Here is a 19,194-nt window from a genome sequence, read left to right as displayed (position 1 = left end):
GAATATGGGAATAAGATATTATATATATATATATATAGTTTGGGCTCCTTGTACCAAATTGTATTAAAAGGCTCCACAAATAGTCTCAAGTTATATATGTTAGTAGGCTTTGGTCATAAGTGAGCTTGAGTTTGTGTTGTAGAAGCAAAGCAAAGATGACCCATAATTTGTACTAGGCCAACTGATTAGTTAGTTATTGACAGTTACTACTACAATTCTTTTTATTTCCTTTTCTTTTTGGCGAAGGGCATTTCATTTGCCAATAAATATTAGGTTAGGTTAGGATTGTGTTGGGCAAGGGATGGTCTCATATTTGTTTATGTAAATTTAAAAAAAAAAAAAAAAAACCATAAAGCAATAGCTGAAAAAGGGAAAAATGAAACAAACACTTAATAGCTCAAGAAACACTCGACAGATTTATGTAAGAATGCCTTAAAATTTATATCCCATCATCTATCATTGGACCATAAAGGGAAATATGAAAGAAACACTCAATAGCTCAAGTTTTGTACCATAAAACAAGGGATATCACAACATTTCTTCATCAGAATTTGAGTATGGTGCTGCTATGGTCTCTTCGCAAGTCCAACATGGTTGCCCATTCTCTTAGTAAGTGCGCTATTTGAATTGGGAAGTCCGGCATCGATAAGGTTGCTACATTGTGACATTAGGGTCACACAAATTTGAAACCGGAAACCTCCACTCCATATGGAGGTAAAGTTGCGTACATCTGACCCTCTCCAAACCCTGCTGTATTGGTTAGCCTACATAACTCAAAGTGCAATCCCTAAACCAGGATATATAAATATAAAATCACACACACACACACAGTCCCCTCCTTGTTTAACATAAAACTGGTGGTGTTCATTACATCTTCAACCCATACTCATCTTTTCGGCCCAAAACTTATTGGGCCCGTTGTCTAATGTAAACATCAAAATCCATAACCCTCTTTCGTCCCCAAGCTCGCCCAGCTACCGAACCAAACCTTTCGTGGCCCACATTGGCCCTACTCATACCCAATCTCTTTAATATAAAAACCACGAAACTCGGCCCTTCACATACCCTCCATGTACCACACGAATTAATCTTCAAATATTGATTCTGCAAATCAGAGTAGAACTTGATTATTTTCTTTCCTTTGCTTCTTTCTTTGCTATAAATATAAAAGCAGCAACCTAGGGTTTTACAAATTAACACCAGAACATGGAAAAAGTTTTCATTTCAGCTCGGAACAATGTGTGTACAACAGATACAATTTCAGCATTTAAAGAGTAGGGACTTGGCAGTTCTTTTCCTACATGGGTACTAAAGCACGAATACAACTAAATGTGTATCAAAATTCAAGGCAGTTGATAATTCTCTCTCCGTAATTACATCTTCATCCACGACGGTATAACCAACTGATCAGAAACACATCTGAGTTCTGATTACATCAAATGCTCAGTTCTTCTCTCCATTAATTGCAGCATTTACGAAGTCCTCACACCGTGTTAGCCCACCAGAAAGCACATCAGCCAACACGCCAATGACGTCGAATGCCTCTTGCAGATCTCCAGCAGAAGTCATCTCGTCAAGCCATGACAGCAATTCCCTGGAGAATCCGACCATCTCTTTTGCGTTCGACAGTCTCTCTTTCATCAACACCTCCCAACTTTCCAAGTTTCCGCTTTTGTCTTCCCCTTCTACACTTCCGGATGATCCTTCTGCCTGGGCCACAACCACAGTTGCTGCTTTTTTGACCTTGAAAAAATGCTGCAGCTGCTCAATCAAGCCAGTATAGACGAGGATCGGTTGAATGATGGGCAATAGATCATCACCACCACCAGTTTCCTTTTTGCGGTCCGTGCTTGAACTTCCTGAATCTGATCTCCCAGCACTTGTTTGATTCCTGCCATGAGTGTGCTGCATGTATGTGTGGTATATTCCACGTTGCAAGAACCCACGGCGGTGTTGCAACCACGACTCGTAAGATTCTGAGAGAAGTGAGTTCACCATCATGAATTGGACAGTTTCTTCTGTTCCAACAGAAGGTTGTGTATCTACTGAGGCCGTGGACAAATATGTCGTGACAGCCTTGGCCATGGTAAGGCGCTGCTGAGAAGGGTTTCCCTGATCAAGAAGGTGATGAGCCATCTGAATCATGAAAGGAAGAAAACGCGAGTTGCTTTCCTTTCCCCCACCCCTGCTATCTGCACTAAAAGATGCACCGGTTGCAAATCGAGCTAGCATCTGCAAGACAACACACATGAACATCAGACCTAGAGATTGCTTTATACCTACAAGTGGTTACACATATTAGTTGCACAACTCTTATTACTACAAAAAATTATTTATCTGTGCCTAGATGGCAGAGTTTTCTATCAAACGCCTGCTTAGTGGTGCAGGACCATCATGATGACTAATGCGCCAATTCAAAACCTAAGTGACTGGAAGGCTATCTCCAATGTTTTTCAAACAATTCACATCATCCAAAACCAGATGTCAACCAGAATTATGAAAATCTGGGCAACTTAAAACTTCAATGACCATTGAAATGAAGGCGGATGTGAATGCATTAACACAAATAACAACAAATCAACACCCTTCCAATAAAGAGAAGGACCATTATCCTTTACGATAGAACTTCACAATTTGCTTCTGATGTTGGTTTCATTATAAATAGGATGAAAACACACTCGTGTGACATTATGGGGACAGTGTGAATGGGATGACATAGAGGCACACTTACACATAGTTCATGTTCAGGTGATCACACACCCAAAAGAAAAACCTAGATACCACCAAAGGGGGGAAGAAAGAAGTAAAAAAAATAGAGAGAGAGAGAGAGAGAGAGAGAGGGAGAGTGTAAGATGGTTGTGTACCAGAACGATGTCGTAAGTCAACAAACGGAGCCGACTTCCATCAGCACGTCCAAGAGCGTTGAGGTTATCCCAATACCAGTCAACCCAACGGATATATTGTGCTACTGGAACAGAGGGACCTCTCAAGGGGAATAAATTATTGCAAAGAGTCTCATTGTTCCTTAGAGTGGCGCCATCCCATTCTTTTTTCGGATTCTTCAGAGCAGCATCGGCTCTTTTAGCCTCCTGATGGCACTGGAAATGTATGATGTTGAAATGGCTAACCGTTGTGTAAACACACTCCCCACGAGAACTTCCTGACGTTCCAACACCCAGATTTACTCTCTTGCTGTAAGAGTAGACACCCAGTAGGTCAGTGGGTCTTAAACTGTAGCCCTCTCGGCAAACCATGCATGCCAACCCATCTTCCTCCTCTTCGACATCTTCTAAACCTTCAAGGATTGGCTGAGCAACAATAATTCTCTCTCCACCATCTGAAGTCAATTCCTGTCGCATCCTAAGTTCCTGTTACCATAATTTTTTTTTAGATCAGATCAATTTAGCAATGCACAAATCCTACTAAATGATATTCAATATATTTTTAAGATGCATGATGAAAATTCTGAAGTTAACGTGAAACTGTGAAAGTACTAGTAAATGATATTCAGTATACTTATAAGATGCGTGTTGACAGTTCTATAGCCGCCAAATATTTTGCCAAAGAAAATTAGTAAAGCTCATTTAACACAGATTTATTAAGCCACAAGTTTAAATGTTGTACCTGAAGCAACTCTTCTCTCTTCTTTAGAGCTCTTCGCCTCATCTCATCTCGGGTGGCATACCGCAATATGCGAACCTTCTCTGCTAGAAATCCATCACCATTTCCCTCTTTATCAGAGAGAGTGTCCAACAAGTTCTCAGCCCTTGCCCCAATCTCATATTCTCCTGACACACCTTCCAAAGCATGGAGCAATGGTAAGATCCCTCCATCATCTATACACCTTTGAGTGGCCAAGTGTCCCATCGACAATCCCCTCAGCATAGACAAGATTAGTGGCACAGATGGCAGTTTTAAGCCCGACGCCCATTCTGCCCTAGATTTCAAGCCTGCCTGCCCTGTAAATGCAAAACTCTCCCTCAGATGTCTAACTGCAGAACCAGTAATCTCCTTTTCCAATATAATGTCCTTTAATCTCTCCCCACATGAACTTGTCTTGAGTGACTCTGAAACTCTAACAAAGTTCTCTACTGAAAACCTCTGCTTGGTTGCTTGCTGGGCAATGCTCTCATCCTTTGTGTTGTCTTGATACTGTTTCTGCAGCCGGTCAAATTCAACCCAGTCTTTTAGGTATGGTTCAAAATGCTGGATGAGTGCCTCCATTGCCACCTGTTCACCATAGGTCAAGTAAGGCAAGATTCTTGCAACCATCTCAGTGTTCCTCTGCTGTTTATTTGACTTTTTAAGGCCAGAAGGATGGCACAATCTTTCCAGGAACATCAGGACAATTTTTTTGGCCTGTTCAGCAGCACCAGTTTCTTCATTAGTGACTGTAAGAGCACACTGTGTGATGTCAATGTTATCGCTCTCATTTGCTTCCAATGTCAGACTCTCCACAATCAAAAGAATGCCTTCAGCTGGCTCCATGGCATCTACAGAAAAGGCTCGCCTTGCTGTTTCAAGGAGGACATTTAAAGCGCCCAGGCTTAATAATGCCCTTCTATTTTCTCTTATCTTGCAGCAGAGCATCAGGAGATTAAGCACCACACCCAACTGCTCTTGATTAGACTTCAAATCATCTCGTAAACACTGCATATTTTAACCAATATCAGGTGTAGAAATAAGGTGTGGAAATATTGAATCAGTTTCTACAACAGTGATAATGTTCAATGATGAACTTGAAACAGAATAAGATTAGACTAAAAAAGAGAGAAATAGTTATTAATAAAAACACAATAATAAACATCTGGATAATGCACTAACAACGTGGTATTATTTGTGTATCCCATACATGATGTAACAGAAGTTCCATCTCAAAATAAAACAAAACAGCCCAGCAGAGAAGTAATTTTTTTTTTTTTAGAAGTCCCAGCAGAGATGTGATTTGACACCCTTACACCAAAAAAATCATATACGAATTCATAACCAACGGCGACTCTTGCAACAAGAGCAATTACATGTCATCTTCAAGAAACCATAGTTCCATTACTAGTTGGGAAAGAAAGGAATATCACCACTCTGTTTATAAATCTGAGATTTCTACCTCCAACCTGAAGAAAATTGCAACGCAAAACTAAAACCAGGTTTTTTATTCCATTATATATGAGACAAACACAATAATGTATAATATCATTCTACTAGTTATACATTCTTGAGGACATAGAAACTTGTTTCAATCTTCAGGTGACAAATCAATACAGAAACTAGAAAAATAATAATAATAATAATAATAATAATAATAATAATAATAATAAATTACTGCTGCATTAAAGCTAGGAGGCACGGATACGGACACCAAACACTGGTACGATATGGACATCATGATACAGCAAATCTCAAAAAAATAGGTCACAGGTACAGCATGGATACAACAAAAAATAATAATATAATACATTATTATATATATATATATATATAATTTTTTTTTTTTTTTGCCATTTTATCCATATAATCATGAATAAAATCACTAATTTAGAGCTTAGAGCTAGATGTTTGTTGTTATTGTTTTCATAAATTTTATATTATTTTTTTAATAAGCCCATAATATATTTTAAATTGCATTGAATCCCATTTTTTCAAAAAAAAAAAAAAAAAAAAAAAAAAAAAGTGATTACACACTTGCCATATCTTGAAAGTGTCCAAAACATATCATTGTTGTGTCCAATGCCATATCCCAGCCATGTCCAACCAAAAAATAAAAATATTCAATTTTCAGGATACTTCTAGTTGTATCCAACACATGTCTGAGCCATATTGCGTATCCAATAAGTGTCCAAGTGTCTAGTACTGACATGACACCCTAGAGAAGTATCCGTGCTTCATAGCATTAAAGGATATTGGTTTATATTCTGGTTCATATTTGTAGGATGACTTGCATGCCTGTTACTATATATATATATATATATATATAGTAACACCTCACCATTATACACCACCTTTTGCACGTATGCATGATTTACGTCGTCCAGTTTTCCTTTATAATAGCAAATGGAATTCTATTCATTAGCTTGACATTGAGACATAAGAGTATTCACGTAGGCCTATTCTCAAAACAACCTTCTGTTTGATTCGGCATCATTTTCACAATGTGGGTATGTGATATCGCCTAGACTAAGGACACCTCATTAATACTTCAAGAATAAATATGCCTATTAAAAGGAATTAAGTTATTCGGCTCACAATCGGCTTTAGACTAATTTGAGATCAGCTTAAAATGCATTATTTTATTAAGCTCGTGCCAAGTATGTTAAACTTGTCTACTATTACTATTATTATAATATTGGGGTGTGTGTGTGTGTTTGGGGGGGGGGGGGGGGGGGGGGGGGGGGGGGGGGGGGGGTGTTTGTGGCTGTTGGACAACCCAAAATCAGCAAAAGAATAAAACGAGCCAAGCTTGATCATATTTTGGAGCTCATTATTTTATTGAGGCGAGCATGAGCAATGAACAACTTTATTTGCTTCCTAGTCAAGCCCCCAAACATTTCAATATGTTGGAGCTCAAGCTTGATCATATTTTGGAGCTCATTATTTTATTGAGGCGAGCATGAACAACGAACAGCTTTATTTGTTTCTAGTCAAGCCCCCAAACATTTCGATATGTTACCACATCTTTATCATTGTCATTTCAATTGCTTTTCCAACTTTTGACTAAACAAAAGAATTTCTAAAGTGAAACTTTGTACAACGGAAGGACGAAGCAAAACCAGATAGAGCGAAATAAACCTCAAATTACATTAGTAAAAGATACTGTCTATACTATTAAGATAATTCATAAGCACACACCTGAATCATGCCCAAAATAATTTCTAAACCACCGCATTCCCGAACTGCGCCTGCTATTGCAAACTCAACTTCTGGATCTTGAGATTCCTCTCTATCCTCCTCCAATTCTTTGATCATGGGCTCAGTAGCTTCACCATCTAACCCCTGCCACGTTTTAATGCATTTTTTAAGATGAGAATACATCAACGATCTTTAAATCAAGTTCTCCATTTGAACTTTTCACAAAAAAATAAAAAATAAATAAAAAATAAAACTTTTAGGCTCCAAACAGGTTGAAAAGCAATAAATAATGAAGTGCCAAAACTTCATACCATCCTTGTACATGAACCCCTTCAGAGTAACTTGTACAAATTCCCCCAAACATGAAAAAAAAAAATGTTGACCATAATACAGCAAAATGACTAGTGAGATGGAATGTATGTGACAGTTACATGTAAAATAAAGTTATTCATCATTTCTATTATTCTACTATTTATATATGTGGTTTGTGTATGTGCTGTTATATTTGCTTTGGAGTGGTATTACACTCGCATCAGGTTCCATCAGGTTGTTTTGGCTAGATGTGGATGGGCATCACATCAGTAACTCTAAATATGATTCCTAAAGTTTGCCTGTAGAAGTGATTCTCACTCCATGAGGATAGCTTGGGGAGATATGGGATTGGCTCCGTACTAATAAACCTTCACACTAGAGATGAGGATGATGGTGGTTGTAATATATTCAAGTGACGTATCATGATGGTATGAAGCATAGTGAGGCCCATTTTTAGATGATATGCAGTTTACACATCTCAAGAAATGCTGTAAAAACCACATTATATTTGCACGAATCTTGGCTGAAATCAGTTTTGAGACCATAAAACTGTTTAGACCAATATATTACTTGACTAAGCATTTATGATCCATTATTGAGAAAGACTATTGGCATTTAAGTTTCTTTCCTTTTTTATCTTTCATTAAGGGACATTGGCGTTTAAGTTTCCATGATTGGAATGGAGGCTTAGATGTCCTTGCTTGTAGAGAAATCATCCTCGTGTTGTTGTTTATATATAAGTCTAAGGATCTCCTATAGAATTCTCAAGGTATTCCAATATATAATTCTCAATAAGGTACAATTAAGGAATTCCCCTCTTTACATATTGTTATTATTCTGGACTTTTACAAGTTTTTTATGATTTAAATCCAACAATTGGTATCAGAGCCATGGTTAAGAGTAGATATCTGTAGTAGAAATGAAAAAGAAGGTTGAATATGGTGTTTATCTAAGAGACTCGGAAAACCTCACCTCATGAATTATAGTGTTCCCAAAACCAAAAACTACTAAGAACTATAATTTCCATAAGAGAATGCAACAAGAATCAAACACTACATAACATCTTGTACGGGTATTCAAGTCTCATAGTAGACTAGTTATTGAGGTTCCCAATTTTAACACCTATGTTTTACAAATTATTAATTCTTGAAAGATTCACGGCATTTATTCAATCTACTGGAGAATGAATGTTATGATCTAGTTGATTCAATATTAATAGCTTTGTTGTTTGCTTGGGAAAATCCCACTGCTTCGAGTTATATATATAGTTGCTCCACACTGCTTCACGTTTACATGCATACATAGTGGTGAACAGTAACCCACTTGACATGACAACCAAAAGGAAAAATTTCAAAGGTACAGAATAAAATAATAGAACTAAACCTGAAGCCTGTAAGTCACAATCATTGGAGGACAATCTCTGGATGATGTGACAGCAGTAGAGGCTAGCAAGGTAGTGCTAGCTGTTGCATTTGAAGACTGACTATTTGACTTTTTCCAAACTAGCTCATAAACTTGAGGAATGCTCAAATCAAGAGAGATGATATTTCCAGCCACTAGCAATTCCATACCATAGTCATCTTCAAGAAGACCTAACAGATCCAACTGGTGACAGATTTTGTTTTTAACATCACGCATCAGTGGACCAATCTCAACACTGGAGTAAGGATTCTTGGTCATTGATCCCCTGATGAACTCTTCTTGGGTGTGAGCCTTGTTCAGAACCAAAAGATATACAGACTCTGGTTTTGATGGGCAGATAAGATTGCAGAGCTGCTCCAAGATAAACTGCAGATATAGATGAAAATTAATTGTAAGTTAGCAATCAGATCAATATACAAGTAAGCTCTCTTCTATACAGGTCATGGTAAAAAAATAAAAAAATGAATCTCTGCATATTTTTCCAAGAATGTTTTTGAGTTTAATAAGCAATGAAAGGAATCACCAAAACGAACCCCAAGTTCTACACAAAAACAAAATTCACAAAGTTTGCCAGGCATTTATACTATTAAACGAAACATATTAGAAAAAAAGTTTCTAAAAAATAAGTTTAAATTTGATGGAAGACAGATCAATCAGAATGAATCCCATAAGTTTAAATTTGATGGAAGACAGATTAATCAGAATGAATCCCATAAGTTAACGCCTATAGTTGTTTAGAAAACCATTAAAGACAAAATCAGAAGTGGGGACAACATAAAAAAGTAACAGAACACCAAGTCTCTCCCCCATACCAAAGAAGTTCGTCCTCTTCTGTCCTCTCCATGTTTTTGCAGACCACTAATGCAGGCCCGTATGAACTGGCGTTTATTTTCACTACTCTCAAGCATTAGACCGTCTAGAAGATCTTTTAGAAGCTTATTACAATCACTTATCAACTTTGTCCTCTGCACTATCAAGCCGCGAATGACAATGAAGGCTTCAAGGACTTGTGACAGCAACTTCTCTTGCATGAATCTGGCATCAAGATAATAAGTACATAAAAAATGAAAGATGACACATTTACCAGGAAAAAAAACATGATAAGTACTCGTACCTGGATCTGATCTTGGGAACCTCCAAAAATTTACCGAGGAGCTCTATAAGTTTGTGAAGGATAAATCCCTGAGAGATGTCAATATGCAGGCTCCTCTCTAGAGATTCAACAATATTCACTTCTTGAGTTATTAACTTACATATTGTAGTCAGACACCCACGCACAGTCAAGAAAAGCTTGGCATCTTCTGAATCTATCATCTTAAAGAGCAATTCAAAATACTCAGCGGCATTTTCACCGGCAGAAAGGGTTTCCGGTAACAAAGACATAAGTAAATTCAACAACCGAAACCGTCTTGATGAACTTTGTGCATAAAGCAAACTAATCAGCATACACATCTCAGATCTTATAGACTGAGAACAAGCACTCAATACAAGTCCCGTAACCCATGAGCCCAGCTCAAATGATGACAACTCACTTTTAGATGTCTTACAAGCACGCCGCTTCCATCTTAGAGCATATTTGAGAGAAAGGTAATCATGTCTCTGAGGCCGAGACTTCTGAACACCTTTGACTGCCTGAGACACTTTATACTGCCGCCTTACAAAATCAAGATACGACGCTCCCTTCTCCCACTCAGCATAGCTTAGTAATTGAATATCTTGAGTCTTCTGAGAACCATCCCAGCTCTTTTCTAATGACTCCTGGACAGATTTACTCCCACTGACAAGGCCACTTAAAGACCCAGATGGATTCAAATTGTTTTCATCCTTCAACAGTGAAACAGTGGCAGACTTCCCTGTTCCTTGATCCTTCTCCACCACATCAGGTTTTGGAGGTGTACATGCCTGAGATATAATCCTCAGACAAGGAAGAATAACATGCTCAGATATAGCAGGATGTTTAGCACCCAATTTAATAGAAGAAAACAACAATTGGAAGACAACACGCAGTCTTGATTCCCAATATTCATCTGCCAAAGAACACACCTCTGAAAGCAACAACAGCTCTTCACGGGTAGCCAAGGCAATGTCCATGGAGCGATGATGTTCAAGACAGTACATAACTTTCTTCTGTATTAAACTATTCAACTCAGCCACGGCATTCATCTCACCCTCAGAGAAAGCACAAAGTGCTGCCCTCGCTTGGACACGAGCTGTTTTAGGACCTTGATGAATATTATTTTCAAACAACTCAGATAAGATGCCAGCAGCAACAAGTTGTTTCTTGGAGTTTGGGTGCTTTGATAGCACCTGTAGTATCTCAAGAAATTGTGTGACAAATGTAGTAGCACAACCATAGCAACTGTTTGGTGACCTGGACACAACATATCTTGACGAGGTGACTGCATTATCAGAATGTTTCTGATGCAAGTAATTCATCAAAACCCGTCTAAGCCCTTGAAGTGTCTGTACACTTTTGCTAACAGAATCAAAAGCTGCTTTGCACTTCTCACCATATAGAACACCAAGAAGAGCAATTTTACGGTTTATCTTACATGAAGGTCCAGGCAGAGAGACCATCATTTGCTGAACAGAGTCCTTTTGTTGGGAGTCCATTTCATTCTCTCCGATGCTTGAGACAATCTTGAGCAAAGGCTTCTTAAAGCCCAAAAGCTGCTGATATCTCCTATGAGCATTTTCTGATTCAGATTCTATAGCAGCCAGTCCCCTCTTCATATCTTCATCATTCTCCATGTTATCAAAAGTAAAACTTGGTTTTGCCATGAAATTAAATTCGAAACGACCATATTTGCTGTACCCACATTCATTGCATAAAAAAGAATCCAGATTCTCATAATTAATGTTACGGCACTGCCTGCATTGATATGCATTCTCATGGCAATTACTGCATATCCCATGCTTATCAGTGACAGGTCGGCTGCAACGTGGGCATTGCAATGGTTCCAGCGATAAAGCTTGAAGATTTTCATAGAAGGAATCCAGCTCAATCATGAAGTTACATGCAGTTATTGGAATTGGAAAATCTACTTTTAGCTCAGTCTGATTGAAAGCAAGATGGCAGATCTTTGCACGCTTCCACAAGGACCAATTGTTCTTCAACTCTGACAAGTCAGCCACAGGCCTGTTGTTATAGTAAAGGTTCAATACTTTCACAGATTTGGACTTTCGAGCATCATGAACATTCATGGTCACACTCTGGATGGTGTAGCTCCCAGTGCATTTCACTATGATGCGGTTGTCGGTAAACTTTGTTTCCGATTTCAGGCTTTCTAGCTTCATCCTGCTGTAGGGTACCTCCGGAGAGCTACAAGCAACACAAGGTTCACTCTCAAGATAGTATCCATCAAATTCCACCAACCCGCTCAAAGTGTTATATATACGGGAATTAGGATGATTTGCTAAAAGCTCATTTTGTGAGTGAAGCGTCTCGAAGATGCACCTAATGACATCAGAAGTCAAGCAGCGGTCCACAATTTCAGAGCTCTGTTGCTTCGATATATTGTCAGGTATCTTCCCCAACAAGCAGGTCACAAGTTCTGTATACTCAATGATATTCTGACCATACATTGGCAGGCATTTCACTTTCTGCAAGAGAGTCACCAACACAGTTTCCTTAAATGACTGCTTTCCATGATGCCATACACCATAAAGAACACACTTCGCTTCCGTGCGCACAGAGCTTGAATTCCATTCCAGTAAAAAACAATCGATGAATTGCCTCAGGACATCACATCCCTTGGCACTGAAGAAGTGTACCACGGACTCCATATCCAAGTAAGACTTCTCCAAACCAGATTCAGTTCCATCTTCTCCTTTCTTTTTCTTCTTCGAATCCAGTGTTCCTGATTTATTCGAAGCATCCACTGCTTCAGCTTTCTGCAAAGAGTGGCTAGAGTCCTTTCCAGTATAGAAGGCCAAATTTAGAAGTTTAAGAGTCTGAATGACGGACTCTTCCCCAAAATAGAAAACTCCATCCATAAGAAAGGGTAAAACATCCCCGTGCCTCAAGCAATACTTCTGCCAGTTTCGAGGTCGTGCAGCAGCAACTTCAGCAATAGCAGTCAGGCATTTCACGATCTTAACACTCCTCTCATATGGGACAGTATTTTGGAAGCCACCACATTTACTTACGTGTTTGTAAAGTTTCTTAACTTCACTTGAGAACTGCCACGAATCTCGAACACTATAATAATGAGATTTGCTACCACACAAATGCAGAAAAAGCCTCCTTGCATACCTTCTTATAGAAGTTGTATGAGGATTGTTGATGTAACTGCAGAAAACATCATTATATCCATCTAACTTCAGTTCCTTACCAAAAGGAGTTTTGTAAATCTTCTCCTTCTCCCCACCCTTGTCATGCTTTTCTGGTCGAACCAGACTGTAAAGCAATCGGAAAGCATTTTCTACCAAGAGCCTATGGTAGTCCCCAAATACGTCGGTGTGATGGGATTTGGCATATGAATCCGAAAAGAATGGAGAGAAATTACCTGCTGGTAGTTCTCTTCTGACTGTTAGCAAAGCCCCGCATCCCGAACCAGGGCTCAATCCGTGTGCAGTGTCAAAGTTAACAGAGGTGGATTTCAAAACATGCACCAGCTGCTGCAGAATATCCATTAGATAATAAACAAAAACTTGCTGCCTAAGAGAACCACAAGCTCGAAGCAGCTGGGAAGCAAAGTCAGTTTTCTCTTGATCATCGAAGGAAGATGTGCCAGAAACTGAGGGGGAAGGCGGAATCTGGATTGTGCTTTTGTCATGTGAATCTGTTGTTTTACTTAATTTTGGAATAGAACCATCACTGCCAGGTTGGTGCCAGTTTCGTAGCATCAGGGTGAAAAACATGAAAACAAGGATGGTGACTTCTCCAAAACTAGAACGGTTTTTCGCTGCAAATGGTTTGTTGAGATTCATCTCATCCAAAAACCATTTTATTAGTTTCTCCAGATCTAAGCTTGCTGGTTTTGAGCTGTCCACAAAAGGCCCACCCACAGCAGATGACAATCTGTAGAAAAGCTGCATAACAGGGATAGCCTGAAGCCCAGATGTGATCTCCATCCATCCTTTCAGTTGTTCAAGGAGCTCAGAGAGAAGTAAAGAATTTAAAGCCCTTTTTGATGCTGAAATTGTGACAGGTTCTATCAGTGAAGCAGAAAACTCTTCAGATTCATTGGGTTCCAACACATGAATTGATGGAGCAGGATTCTGCAAGCTGACATCTGCAATTACTGGCAACAAGTTCGAATCACTCAAATCATCTGTAGATAAGTGAATTTCGTTGCCATCCCCACTTAATGTTTCTACTTCAATAGGAATTGCTAACATCGGATGGTCTCTGGAATGTGGTGGAGGAAGCCTATCTGTATCTAGTACTTCATAACATGCCTCACATAAATCAAAATCAGGGCAAACAGTACAATGCCATCTCTGCCTAAGTATAGGAACAGTGGAGCAACCATCACAACAGTACTGAACAGATGAAGTAATAGAGTCTTCTTCAACCATGACCTGAGCATTCCCACAAGCTGAGGTTGTAATATCAGAAGGCACAGGAGCAGATACTGCGCTCTCCATTACATCATCTGTACCTAACATGGTTTGCTTTGGAAATGGAACCTGAAGCAATCTTGATGATATAGCCAAGCTGGATAGAGAGAGAGAGGGTAAACACCTGAGAGACAAAGATAAGAAAGTACATCTAAAAGAGACATTACTACCTGCTAGAAGTCTGAATAGCCTCATTGGAAGAAAACAGAAGCTTCTTGAATAACGAAACAGCAGGGGCAACAGAGCACTCCCCTGCATCATTTCCATGCAAAGCAAGACACTCGGCATAACAATAAATGAGTTCGACAGATGATACTACAATGTTGTTCATAGTTTGTGTGTCAGGCTGCTCTATGTCCAAAATTCGCCATAAAACTTGCATAAGCCCGTCTACCACTTCAGAACCTACATCAGGTGATAATAAGGATATTAAACACACAACAGAATATATACATATATTTTTTTTGATAAGTAAGATTTTATTAAAAACGCTCAAAAAGGGGAGTGAAACCCAAAGAAACAAAAGGAACACAAGGGCCAGAGGGCGCCTTAGACCTTCAGAGAGGCCAAAAAAACAATAATTTCCTCCACAGATCTATAATCTCTCCCTGAAACCCAACAAAAAAGAGTAGAAATAATAGAGAACTTAAGCATAGAAACAGGCTTCTTTTTCCCGTCAAAATATCTCATATTTCTCTCAAGAAATACACCACCAGATACAGAGCGGCGTAGCCCTCCAAGCATCCCTAATGCCAGCCCCAACAGAGACGCCTCTCCAAGCCTCAATCAACCCTCTAGAGAAGAAAGGCATAGCCCAATGAACCCCAAATAAACGAAGCATCAAATCCCAACAATCTCTGGCCATGCTGCAATGCAAAAGGAGGTGATCAACATTCTCTTCATGACACAAGCACATGTAACAGTGATTGACCACCACCTGATTCCTCCTCCTCAGATTATCCTGAGTTAAAATCTTACCCAGAACAGAGGTCCAAGCAAAAAAGGCGACCTTGCGGGGAGCCTTGGACCGCCAAATAGACTTCCAAGGGAAAGGATCTCCATGACCAAACGAAAGGCATCTGAAAAAGGACCTAACCTCAAAACGGCCATGCGAGGTAGGAATCCAGAACCACCGATCTGATCCCCCAATAGAAAACACCTGGCTATACAACAACTCCAGAAAACAAGAAACATCCTCGATCTCCCAATCCTGAAAATGCCTCCTGAAACGAACATCCTAAGACAGTCTCCCGTTATCAAGATGATAACAGTCGACAACCATGGCCTGTCGATGAGAAGCAATCCTGTAGAGCCGTGGGAACGCGAGAGCAAGAGGGAGATCCCCACACCAGAGATCCAACCAAAAACTGATCCTCCTTCCATCTTCAATACGAAAACGAACATGCTTGCAGAAATCATCCCAACCCCTCCGAATACAATGCCAAACTCCCACTCCCCTTGGACCACGCATTTCCAGGGAGCACCACCCACCACGACTTTCCCCAAATTTGCAAGCAATAACTTTCCTCCATAACCAATGCCTCTCGATCCCAAACCTCCAGAGCCATTTACCAAGAAGAGCCTTATTAAAAGGTAACAACCTCCGAAACCCTAAGCCTCCAAACCGAATTGGACGGCACACTTGTTCCCATCGAACCAAGTGAAATTTGAACTCTTCACCTTTCCCCCCCTAAAGGTAGTTGCACTGCAATCTTTCAATTCACTCAGCCACTGAAGAAGGAATCTGAAACAGAGAGAAGAAGTATGTAGGCAGGCTAGAAAGGGTGCTCTTAATCAGGGTAACCCGACCCCCCTTGGACAAGTACTGCTTTTTCCAACCCGCCAACCTCCTCTCGACTCTGTCCACAACCGGATCCCAGCTCCCCACACATCTCGACGGAGCACCCAAAGGCAATCCTAAATAAGAAATGGGAAAAGAGCCAGTGCAACAGCCAAGGATGTGAGCAAACACCTCAATCTCCGGAACATCCCCAACAGGCACAAGAATACTCTTACCAACATTAACCTCAAGGCCAGAAACAACTTGAAACCAGATCAGAGCGCATCTCAAATACCTCAACCGGGACTCATCCGCATCACAAAACACAATAGTGTCATCTGCAAACATCAAATGAGAAACCTCCAATTGACTAGCAACATTCCTGCCCACCCGAAAGCCACTCAAAAAACCCAGTTCCACAGCCCTCTTTAGCAATCTGCTAAGAGCCTCCATCACAAAAAGGAACAGGAAAGGGGAAAGCAGATCCCCTTATCTCAAACCCCTCGAGCTAGAGAAGAAACCCGACGGCACTCCATTCACAAGGACAGAGAAACGAGCGCTAGAGATGCAAAAAAGAATCCATCTCCTCCAACGCCCACCGAATCCCATCCTCTCTAACAAGTAGAGAAGGAAACTCCAACTCACATGATCGTATGCCTTTTCAATATCAAGCTTACAAAGAACACCCGGAACATCGCTGCTCAAACGGGAATCAACACATTCACTGGCAATAAGAACATAATCCAGGATCTGCCGACCTCCCACAAAAGCATTCTGAGAGTCAGAAATGACACCATCCATCACCTTCTTTAACCTAGAGGCCAAGACTTTCGCAATCAACTTGTAAAAACATCCCACCAAACTAATACGGTGGAAGTCTCTAACATCCATTGCCTCTCCCTTCTTCGGAATAAGAACAATAAAAGTTGCATTCAAACTTTTCTCAAAGGAACCCTGTGCATGGAAGGCATGAAAAGAACCCATCACCTTCACGAACCACCTCCCAACACTCCAAAAGGAACCTCATAGTAAAACCATCCGGACCAGGAGTTTTATCCCCATTACAGCTCTTCAGAGTAGAGAGAACTTCCTCTTCTGAAAAAGGCTCTTCCAAAACAGAGCCCTCCTCTCCCGAAATAGAGTCAAAATGAAGCCCATCAAGCAAAGGACGCCAATCAGCTGACTCAGTGAACAAAGACGAAAAGTACTCGGAAAAAGCTCTTACTAATCTCCTCCTCTTTATTAATCACCACCCCATCCACCCTAATCCTCCCAATGTGGTTGCCCCTTCTGTGAGCATTAGCAAGTCTATGAAAGAATTTAGTGTTATTGTCACCCTTTTTAAGCCACAAAGCTCTAGATTTCTGTCTCCATGAAATCTCCTCCATAACAGCAATCTCAACAAACTCTACTTGACACTCCACCCTCCTAAGTCTCAAAGGACCCGTCAAAAGACCCTGATTCTCCATCTTATCAATGTCAGCTATCTCAGAGAGAACCCGATTCTCTCTCCAGACTAAGTTACCAAACACCTCTTTGTTCCAGACTTTAAGATCATTCTTCAAAAAGCGCAACTTGCCTGCCAAAGTATGACTCGGAGTGCCAACCACTCCATACCCCGCCCACCAGGATCGAACTCGCTTCAAGAAACCTTCAGCCCGAAGCCACATATTCTCAAATCTAAATGGGGATCTTCTGCTACGCAGCCCGCCACAGTCCAACAGCAACGAAACATGATCAGACAAAGGACGAGCCAAAATGGTCTGAACAACATCAGAAAACTTCACCTCCCAATCACTCGACACCAAAAATCTATCAAGACGAGAAAGTGAGGGAGGAGAACGACCACTGGACCAAGTGAAAGGCCCACCCACCAAAGGCAAATCAAGCAAGCAACAAGCATCAATGAACTGTGAGAAAGCCTCCATATCAGCTGTCCATCTGCCCCCTGTCGATCTCTCAAAAGGGGAACGAACAACGTTGAAATCCCCCCCGATACACCAAGGCAACGACCATTGCCTACGAATCTCCCCCAGCTCCTCCAAAAACAAAAGGCACTCATTATCCTCCGTAGGCCCATAAACTCCAGAAAAAACCCACCGAAAGCCATCCTCCACCATGGATAGAAGACAGGAAACCGAGAACCGCTCAGCCTGAGAATCCAGCAAAGAGATCCAACAGACATCCCACATAATCAGGATACCACCAGAAGAGCCAACCGCATCCAACACACACCACTCCACGAATCTCCCACCCCACAAACTTCGAACAATCACTTCCTTCATGGAAGCAATCTTTGTTTCTTGAAGACATACAAGATGACCACCCGCTTTCTGAATCACCGATTTCACCACTTTCCTTCTAACCAGGTCATTAAGACCCCGGACATTCCATGAGAGAATTTGGAGCTTCATAGGGAAACAGTAGAATTAACCGTCTCACCCCTCCTCCCACTGGCCCTCTCCCTAGCCCCCCTCCTCCTCCTTTCATAAGTAACAACAGTCGAGGGACTTGGAACCCCTCTCTCCTCGCTCACCACTGGAGCACTCCCCCTACAATCCATTCTATCAGCAAACTGAGCATTAAGAACATCTAGGAATAGATTAGTCGCCTCCTCCATCCGACCCTCAAATGACACACCCAAAAGAGAGCCTATCTCGACACCATTTTCTTTCCTCCAATCATTCTCCGAATCAGCCAACTCTACATCAAATCCCCTTCCTTCCGCAAAATTCTCTTCTGGTCTAACAACTGCCAAAGGTGTAAGCAAGTCAACATCGGACTCACATCCGTTCCACACAACCATTCCCGCATCCCCATGAACAGAGGAACACAACCCATCCTCCCCAAACTCAACAAAAGACAGAGATGGAGAGCAACAAGAAAGAGGAGTTCCAAACACCTCCTCGGCCAAACGTTCATTCCGTTTAGTGACAGGGCCCTTCGACACAAGATGAGTTCTCAATTCATTCAAGAGCACAGCTGCTGAAACATCATCAATCCATATCTTCACATCCCGACCCACACACACAGTAAATCCATCACTGTTAACATCACACAACCGAGTGGAACCCACCTCAAAATCACCATCGTCACCATGTCTTTTCTCAAAACCAAGCACCGGCTCCTTCTCAAAAACCGGAGATAAACATTGTGACACAGAAGACACAACTCCCTTTTTCGGCACCAAACTCCTTCGAGACACCCCGTAAGGATGAAAAGTGGAAGAAGAAGGGAGAGAGAGAGAGTGATTAGGCGAAGCAAAGGACATA

The 19,194-nt window shown here is 40.8% G+C and overlaps 1 protein-coding gene across 1 annotated transcript in view; it reads right to left on the bottom strand.

Moving 5' to 3' along the window:
* Nucleotides 1-1,207: 1,207 nt before the first annotated feature.
* Nucleotides 1,208-19,194, bottom strand: part of LOC132316025 (auxin transport protein BIG) — a 34,019-nt gene continuing 16,032 nt past the window's right edge. Inside the window, exons 7-14 of the mRNA XM_059814509.1 lie at nucleotides 14,313-14,547; nucleotides 9,692-14,239; nucleotides 9,390-9,612; nucleotides 8,539-8,943; nucleotides 6,844-6,987; nucleotides 3,625-4,650; nucleotides 2,865-3,368; nucleotides 1,208-2,232 (exon numbers count right to left, since the gene is read on the bottom strand). Coding sequence (XP_059670492.1) covers nucleotides 1,444-2,232; nucleotides 2,865-3,368; nucleotides 3,625-4,650; nucleotides 6,844-6,987; nucleotides 8,539-8,943; nucleotides 9,390-9,612; nucleotides 9,692-14,239; nucleotides 14,313-14,547 — 7,874 coding nt within the window. The 3' untranslated portion in view covers nucleotides 1,208-1,443. The remainder of the gene's footprint in view (nucleotides 2,233-2,864; nucleotides 3,369-3,624; nucleotides 4,651-6,843; nucleotides 6,988-8,538; nucleotides 8,944-9,389; nucleotides 9,613-9,691; nucleotides 14,240-14,312; nucleotides 14,548-19,194) is intronic.

Source organism: Cornus florida, unplaced genomic scaffold (genome assembly GCF_030987335.1).
Source record: "Cornus florida cultivar Cherokee Brave unplaced genomic scaffold, ASM3098733v1 CherokeeBrave_3.0.0_Hap2_Chr07, whole genome shotgun sequence".
Taxonomy (NCBI): Eukaryota; Viridiplantae; Streptophyta; class Magnoliopsida; order Cornales; family Cornaceae; genus Cornus; species Cornus florida.
The sequence above is the reverse complement of the archived record's forward strand: the minus strand, read 5'-3'. Positions and strand labels throughout refer to the sequence as shown.